This window comes from Helianthus annuus, chromosome 9, assembly GCF_002127325.2.
Source record: "Helianthus annuus cultivar XRQ/B chromosome 9, HanXRQr2.0-SUNRISE, whole genome shotgun sequence".
Lineage (NCBI taxonomy): Eukaryota > Viridiplantae > Streptophyta > Magnoliopsida > Asterales > Asteraceae > Helianthus > Helianthus annuus.
The window spans coordinates 129,472,088-129,481,567 of NC_035441.2; the positions used below are offsets into that span (position 1 = coordinate 129,472,088).

At 38.4% G+C, this 9,480-nt stretch overlaps 2 protein-coding genes across 2 annotated transcripts; both read left to right on the forward strand.

The window, feature by feature from the left end:
• The first annotated feature begins 419 nt into the window (after positions 1-419).
• On the forward strand, positions 420-2,881 carry LOC110876334 ((E)-beta-ocimene synthase, chloroplastic). The gene is given in 8 exon segments (XM_035977033.1): positions 420-629; positions 756-915; positions 918-1,031; positions 1,113-1,491; positions 1,565-1,783; positions 1,850-1,988; positions 2,063-2,311; positions 2,393-2,881. Coding segments are annotated over 8 exon segments (1,776 nt in total). The 3' UTR covers positions 2,699-2,881.
• Positions 2,882-3,942: 1,061 nt separating this feature from the next.
• On the forward strand, positions 3,943-4,763 carry LOC110876335. Its single transcript, XM_022124508.1, has 2 exons — positions 3,943-4,260; positions 4,317-4,763. Exons 1-2 carry the CDS (start codon positions 3,943-3,945, stop codon positions 4,761-4,763), a joined length of 765 nt encoding a protein of 254 aa, XP_021980200.1.
• Positions 4,764-9,480: the final 4,717 nt, after the last annotated feature.

The following is a 9,480-nucleotide window of genomic DNA, read 5'->3' on the forward strand; positions in this document are numbered from 1 at the left end:
TTTATGTCACACCACAGCGCACACACCACCCTGGGAACGACGTTGTCCATGGCGTTTATGTTTGGGCTTGGGGTTTCCACCGGCGTGGGGGGAATTTGGGTTGTGAAGTGAAGGCTCTTGATTGGTGGGTGGATTTTGGGTATGTTTTTATTGGTTGATGTCTATACATTTTTTGTTTTTATAAAAACGGCACTAACCATGCCAATCCCACACCGTCCGTTTTAGCACCACACCATGTTTTGACGCGTGGTGCACGTGTCATATATAATGTCCCATCTTCAAGCCCCTTCACACCGTGTGATCTTACGTCAAGCAATGCCAGATGGGGCATGGGCTCCAACCCACTAGCAGGGTTGGAGATAGTCTTAGAGTTGTCTATAAATATTAAGATAGGTAACAAAGTGTTCAGCACAAATCCAATGGCCCTCCAACTCGGTCAACTAGTATTTCCCCAACGTTTTTTCTCTGAGGTGTGTAAACCAAAGCCAAACATCCAACAAATTGTAGAAGTGAAGTGTAGGCAGCATCGGTTGATATGCTCTGGAGCCAAGCCTAACGTTTCTGAAACCATTTACCAGCCAACTATCTGGAGTCATGATTTTATTCAGTTGTTAGATGATAATTTCCCGGTAACTAACACATCATACTGTTTTTGGTGTCTTTTTATTTGATTTATGCTTTTGAGCTTAAAAACATCCGTTCTTTTATCCTGCATAGAGTAACTCTAACATCCTATGATAAATGAACGAACACAGATCAACTGCAAGGAGAAGCTGAGGGAGCTGGAGAAGAACGTAATAGCGATGAATGTTGATTTTGAGAATGGTAGTTTCAGTACGTTGGAAATGCTTGAACACATAGATGATATCCATAGGTTGGGTCTTGGCTACCGGTTCCGAAACCATATAAAGAGAGCACGGACACTATAATTACACCAATATATGAAGTTCATGTTGGGCATGAAGAGTCTCTTCATGAGGCATCTCTTAGATTCAGGATTCTTAGACAACATGGTTATAATGTGTCCCAAAGTAATTGTTTAACTTTTTTTTTTGTAAGGTCCTAATTAAGCTACATATATTTCACGATTCAATTGTAATGTTTGGATACAGATTTTCTTGGGGGATTTAAGGAAAGTCAAGGTGGCTTCATTGGATCTCTACAGACAGATGTGAAGGGATTGCTTAGTCTATATGAAGCTTCACATCTTGGTTTTATGGAAGAAAGTGAATTGCATGAGGCCATGCTATTTGCCAGAGAACATTTGCTGAAACAGCTTGAATGTCGAGAAAATGATGCGCAGGTCCTTGAACGCATAAACCGTGCTTTGGAAGTCCCTTTGTTTCATAGGATGCTTAGAGAAGAAGCAAGATATTACATTGATGCATACAATAAACGAGAAGATGCAAATCTACTTCTTCTAGAGCTTGCAACATTAGATTTCAATATGATTCAAGCAACACTCAAAACAGAACTTAAAGAAGTATCAAAGTATAAAACTTATGCTTAATTCCCATGTTTTGATATATATATATAAAAACCTTTCTCTCTTTATGCATAACAGGTGGTGGGAAAATATGGGCCTAGCACACAAGTTAGGCTTTGTTAGAGATCGACTCATGGAATGCTTCTTTTGTGCAGTTGGAATGGTGTTTGAACCTCAATATCGTTCTTGCCGTGTAGGGATAACGAAAGCCTACGCGTTGGTTACTGTCATTGACGACATATATGACATTTATGGTTCTCTAGATGAACTCGAGATGTTCACGGATGCTGTCAAGAGGTTTGCAATTTTTAAGTGCAAGTCTCTCTAGTTCAACATTCACAAGTAACTTCCATCTTTTTTCAGGTGGGATATTAATGCAATAGAACACATGCCGGAGTATTTACAAGTGGCCTTCAAAGCTCTTTACAATACGACAACCGAAATGAGTTCTTATACTTCAATTGGACAAGGAGAAGACATACTACCTATACTTGTAAAAGTGGTTAGTATTACAAGGATTAATATGGTATTTTGATACACAAGCTTAACATATTTTTTTTATTGAGGGAATGATAGTGGGTAGAGTTATTTGAAGCGTTCCTTTTGGAGGCAAAGTGGACTCACGACAAACACATTCCAACCCTTGAAGTGTATCTTGATAACGCATGGCGATCGGTATCGGGAGTGGTTTTACTTACTCATGGATACCTTTTATGCAATCAAGAAATCAATAGAGATGTAGTTGAGTCCTTGGACATGTATCATGATCTTATGAAATGGTCATCTGTGATTTTTCGACTTTATAACGATTGGGCTACATCATCAGTATGTTTTATTGTTCATTTTATTGATTAAACATTATATTGTTGCTCTTCTAGTTCTAATTTTGTATTTATTTTGTCACAGGATGAGATAGAACAAGGTAAAACTGCAAATGCAATATCATGTTACATGCACGAGAATGATGTAAGTGAGGAAGTTGCGCGTAAGCATATAAAAACACTAATTGACGAAGCATGGAGGAAACTAATCAAAGTACATTTGGCTTGTACTAAAGAGCTGGCAAATCCTTTCATTGATATGGCAATAAATCTTGCTCGAATTTCACTTTGTACCTACCAATATGGTGATGGACATGGAGCTCCGGACGCTCGAGCTCATGATCAGGTCTCATCCGTGATTATTGAGCCCCTTATGTATAACTATGCTTAAGGTTGGGCAATATGTGCTTAAGGATGATTGATGATGTTTTGGTTTAATAACTTGTTGCACTTCCTAATAAGTTTCTGGGATTACACAAAATGGACTTTGGATAATCTATGAAGAAACATTGAGTTTTTAGCGAACTTAAATTTCAGTGTTAATGTTTGTATGTGAATTGGGTTGAAGATATTGTCATCATATTCTATTATATATCCAGACCAATAATTAGAATATGTACTTGTTGAGATGCATTTTTATTGTTGAGATGCGCTTTTATAAAACATTACATCTTTTCATCAAAAAAAATAGCCGAATTTATATATAATGCATGCTTTAGAGTAAAATAACACCATTTCTTTTACAAGCGTTTATATATTATGAAATGTAAAACAAGATTTCCCCTTCCACGCTTAGTCCTTTCATTTGTTGTGTCTCGAATTATAATTAGCTTTTCTGATTGTGTACTTTGCACTTCCGCGTCCGTTTTAAAAAACAACTTAGATTCTGAAAGTTATAATCCCTACACATCCTTAAAGTACAAGGGTTTATTAGTTATTAGTATAAAGTTAGTTATGTGGCGGTTAAAAGGTAGTTATACGGCGGTTACAAAATTCAGGGACTGAAGGTGTAAAACTGAAAGATTATAACCGCTTCCCTAAAGGAAAAGACATGTCTCCTTAGAGACACGCCTGTTCGATCAAAGGGTCACAAAGAAGACAAGGGGGACGCAACTCTTGGACAAGAAGACACACCCCTTCATGTTAATTCCCAACCACATATTCTAGAGACGCACCCGTTCATGAAGAGACGCGTCTATTGGATCCACCCATTAGAAACTATAAATAGGGTTGTAGATTTCAATTGTAATTCCATTCATGTATTCAAATTCTCAATTTATATATTCAAGTTATTCGATTGTCTAGAGATCAAAGATCCATTTTGGGCCAACAATTGGTATCAGAGCATCAGGCTCTAAGTGTGGAAATCGCAAGGCATCGCAGGGAATTCGCGATCAGGTTTCAATTTCGTTTTAATTCGCAAAAGTTTCATTTCAGAATTTTTAGTCTCGGTTCTAGTACAATCGGTTGAACCAAAGGGTTAGGAATCTAGGGTTTGTTTTGATTCCGGGGTTTAGTGCGAATTAGTTTGTTTCGGTTGTTTGATTATTACACGATTCGGGTAATCGGGGTTATTGAGATCTATTGAAACCAAAAGAAAGTTTATTAGAAGTGAAGATTATTCGGCAGGAAGATATGGCAGGATCACCCGGACAAAGTCCGATAATAATACAGAAAGATGGAAATTCTCTTTCCCAGTTTCAGTGTCCAATTCTGAAACCAACAAACTATACGGTTTGGGCTATTCGTATCAAGACGATTCTTGAAGCGAATGGTTTGTGGGAAACGATTAAACCGGCAGAAAATGCAACGGTAGACACTAAGAAAGATAAGTCTGCAATTGCATATCTGTTTCAAGCAATACCAGAAGACGTTGTATTGCAAGTTGCAAATTGTAAAACTGCAAAAGAGATTTGGGATAATCTAAAGGTTAGACACGTTGGTGTTGATCGGGTACAAAAGGCGCGTATGCACACGCTATTATCAGAATTTAATTGTTGCAAATGAAGGATGACGACACTATTGATTCATTTACCGCAAAGATTAATAGTATCGTTACCCGGGCAACTGAAGTAGGAACGACGTTGAGTCAACCGACTCTAGTACGCAAACTCCTAAATGGCGTACCGGATAAGTTTACTCAAATCGTTGCCTCCATGGAACAATACTCCGATCTAGAAACTATGACGCTAGAAGAAGCGGTCGGAAAATTAAAAACGTATGAAGAAAGGTTAAAGTTGAAGAAAAAGGAAAGCCCCGTGAACAATCTAGAAGAACTTCTGTATGCGGGTCATGGACAACATGTTGGAAATCGTGGACGAGGGAGATTCCGTCCGTCACGAGGCCGAGGGAGAGGAAATTATCAACATAGGGGTGAAGGGCACACCTCTTACAATTCGGAAGGAACCGACAAACCACAAAGTGATGATAGCAAGCAAGAGACACCGACTATGTGAGATAAGTCGAAAATCACTTGCTACAGATGTGAGAAACTTGGGCACTATGCCTATGAATGCCCAACCAAGAAAACCAAAGAAAGTGAGACACTATTGGTCGAAATAGAAGAAGATGATGATGAACCGGCACTTCTGATGTGCCTAGACGCTGAAGAGAAATAGAAACGTGAAACTTGGTCGTGTGAAACGATCAAAGAAAAAAAACCGTGTGATGCGGAGGAAGAGAAATAGCAAGTGCCATCATGGTAAGAGTTTCACTTATCTCACGCAGAAATTTTTTTTGGCAAGTTATTAGCGTACTCTTTGATGTCGGATTCGTATCTTAGGCTAAACCTCAAATGTAGCACTCCGTGCGTTTGGATTCGGGTGTTGTCTAATATACAACAATCTTTTAGAGATCGTAGAGGCGTCGGGGTAACCAGCTACGTTCGCTCTAATCATAATCGAGTTCTAGAGTTCGGTTCCCAACCTTGGAATTTACCACTAGCGAGCAATACTATTCTCGCGTAAGATCCTTGAGTTCTTCCCAAAATAACCTCTTTGTTGTATTACTCCCTATAGTTTGCACTTGGAGATTCCACCAAGTTATCGTCTCCCCCAACAGATGACTATTCGTTTACCAAATCGTTTACTTAGGAGTACATTTACTAGTACGGTTAACTGACTTCCTTTTCTTTATCTAGCGGATAGAACTCTCCGAACCTTCCGTATCGATGAGGTCTCGCGGCTTATAATCTGAAAAAGCCTTAGGATTAAAATCTGGTGTGATTGCATCTCCAAGTGTGGCATTGCCACTCATTCTCGTCCCATTGGGATTTGAACCACTTGAACTACAGGTACCACCAGTACTATCACTAGTGTCGACTCGACAACCTCATGTTGTTCCATATGATCTCTAGTTCAATTTTAATAGTAGGGCGCTGATTAACTGACCCTCTTCTAGGCGTAGATTTTCTTGTCGACGCCACGTTGTTTCCGATACATAGTATCATTGGGTCTAGGCTTTTATTTGGACAGATATAGCCTATCATGCGCCTAAGAATTAAGAATGTGATTGGTCAGGGAAACCTCAAGACAGCGTTGCTCCGGTATGTTTGAACAATGATATTGATGAATAAATGCATTCCAAAATGCATAGTACCTCTTGAGTGTATTGGCCATTTGCCTAAGTGGGAAAAGAGGTAATTCGTTGAGGAGGAGAAACCAAACGGTCGCGTCCATCCTTACAGTATATATTTCCTACCTCAGGGACCTCAATTGTCCCAAGTAGAAAAGTCCTTCGCCGCACTAACCCGTGTGACGAATACATTGATATCCCTTGAGCTCCACGAGCTCCAAACAAATTGTTATAGTTTCCATAGATGTTGGATAAAATGCAATTAGCATGGCCCATGCCATATCATCCCTTGGAATAAGACAAATGTCAAAAGACGGACTTTAACGTAATCATTTCCAATAACTAAGATAAGGTAAGGTGTCATAGACACCAAAGAACCAGCCTATGTACAAGAGTTCTGAGAATGTTGAGGAAAATCCTCCATGAGTGGCCAACAAGTTTTGTTTGCTTTCGATGACTAGTCTCAAACGACTCGTGTTATAGATCGAATGTTAGGTGCGAATAATACGTGTGGTCTTCCTATATCGTAGAGTGTTATAGTAACCATCCCGTTTAGTGTTCTACAAGATAGAAACTTGAAAAACTTAAGAATTTCGAATGGACAGTGATCCTTAGCTTGACCTGCAGCGCCCACCAGGATTTCCATACACTACAAGTTGTTATTACGTGGGCCCCCGTAATAATAATTTGTCTTGCATGGTCACCCTGGCATTCCCTTGTTCAAGCAGACGATCAGTCAAAGAGAGGAGACTGTTGTCTATATACCCTCAACCTAGGAGGGACCTTCGTGATGGTCCACGAGTTAACGCCCGTTGTCATTATTCGTGAGAGGGCACAACGTTAGCCGAAATTGAAATAAAAGAATTCGTAATAATAACAACTGGAGGGGCACCTTCAAGATGAGTACTTCATCTTCCTTGTCTTAACAAGAATGTAATCAATCACGACCTTCATGAATCTCAGGGACCTCTTCCCACTAGTAGAATTGTTGTCCAAGGCTGCCACCTCCGCCTCGTCGTCACAACCAAAGCTAGACATATACTACCCGAGGGAAGCAACCATCTTCCACGGAATCAATGCTTTAGGGTCTCGATTAGGGACCACTTCCGCCAACAGCTTCGTAATAGACGTGAGGTCGTCATTCTCATCGAGTGAGTTAAGTGTAATAATAGAATTCATAGTGGAAGGTATTTTCATTCATGGCAAATATTCCATACAACACATATATAAATATATTATATATATATATATATATATATAATTAATCACTAAATCTCATGCTGTTTTTGTTCTCATGTTTCACATGTAAGCCTTAGTGTTTTCAAGTCTATTCCTTATAGACTAAACATGTATTGAACCATATCAGTTACTTATGATTGAGCCCGCGTGATAGATCCTCATGTTATAGTGACACAATGAAAACCTTTTGTCATTTTGTCATACTTTTTGAAATCATCTTTGAAATGTTATCAACTTTGTTTTCATGTGAGAGCCCTTGGTGATTGTAGACCAAACTTTATAAAAGTTTGTCCCCGGTTCACTACAATCGGAGCTCTGATACCAATCTGTCACACCCTGCTAGTTGCGGAAGCGTGTTGCGTGTGACGTAAGAAAGGTAATCATTGCATCCAATCATGTATCACCGGCTCAAGACTTGTTTCCTGAAATACATGTAGTCTTAAAAAGTCAACAAAAGTTGAGCGAGTTCATGCAGTTTTTGTTATCATATGTAATCGTAGTATTCATGAAAATGAAATCTTGTAATCATAGTATTCATGAAAATGAGATCTTGTAATCGTAGTATTCATGAAAATGAAATCCTGTAGTCGTAGTATTCATGAAAATGAAATCTTGGTATCGTAGCATTCATGAAAATGAAATCTTGTAATCATGGTATGTTCTGATTCATTCATGGAGTCTGTTAAGGATCTATCAGTGGGTAGCGAGCCCCTGACATAATGTACCATAAGTAAATAACCAAACCGAGAACACTTTGTTATCATTTGGGATCACAAAAGCACTCCACGGTTAACAACTAGGAGTGGGGCGTGCCTCAAGCCCAATAGGTCTACACCTTTTGCACCTTGGTCACTATGTGATTAATGGTTACTAATGTCATCATCCTACTTATGCACATTGATCATGTTATCTTCTACTCCGTAACTAACATACCAATAGTTTTAGCATGTATTTCCCCACGATGTTTTTGAAAACAAAACATTGAAATCAGTGAAAGGAGGGACATGACTCACAAGTTTGCGTTCCGTGTATTATGATATCGAAGTGAGCGTCCGTACGTGTCAATAACCTACATGTGTACTAATCTCGTTAGACACTAGGTCTTTTGGACCTCGTACAAGTTGTTCATCTTGAATTCTGTATTATGTTCTCGTTTGTCATCTTTGGAACAACTTTGTATTTTAGAGCGTTGATAGTTTACTCACTCGATTGTTATGTATATACATATATTCTATACGTATTGAATTCATAAACGTATTCATGTATTTTATGTGTATTTACTTATGTGTGAACGGGCTTCATTCTTCACATGTCCTCGTGCAGTGCACGCATGTCATTGAGCCTTTGCTCATGTCATTGGGCCGAGCCCATGTCATTGGGCCGAGCCAATGTCATCTATGTTATCGTATTTAAGCCATGGTTTAATGTTATTGGGCCGAGCCAATGTCATCTATGTTATCGTATTTAAGCCATGGTTTAATGTTATTGGGCCGAGCCCATGTTATCTATGTTATTGGGCCTAACCCATGTTTTGTTGTTATTGGGCCTAACCCATGTTTTATTGTTATTGGGCCGAGCCCATGTTATATTGCCATTGGGCCCTAGCTCAAGTATTAAGGAATTTGGGCCTAGCCCATTACTAGCTTTGATAGGCCCAATTCTAACTTTAGGAGTCCATTAACATAATCTTGCAATTTTTACCAAAATGTTACCAAGGAGTAAACTTTAAATAAGTTCATTTTTCCTATGAAAAATACTTGGTAATTTTTATAGTTTTCGACTTTCCGGGTTCTTGTTATCGGTCACTTATATATGTGCTCGTTTTAACGTCTAAAATATGTTATTTTAGACTCGACTTTGTAGTAACTTGTTCACGATGTCGATACGCCCAATTTGTCGTCATCAAGTGTTATGTATTTTCGTTTCGACCATTTTATTTAATTGTCCGATTTACTAACATTTCTTTGACCATGTAGGAACATGTATGTGTATTTATTTTGATCACCCTATAGGTATCTAATACATACACATATATAGCACATATACATATACTTGATATGTCTCCAAAATATATAATTTTTCTTACCAAAAATTATACTTATGCATTGTTATATTTTTACCCATTTATTTTTGTAAAAATATAAGTTTAAGTTCATAAGAACTTCTTGAATATTTAAACCTTAAATATTCCCATCAAAGTTTCCATAATGACGTTAAAGACCGCTAATCGCGTTTAACCTTGTTAATCACCCTTTAATCCCCTCTTTAATCGCAATTAGATTTTTAGAAAAATTCGCCATAGTTTCCCTAAAACTATGGCGTTCCCCACGTTTTCAAAACGCGTTTAAATCATCAAATCAA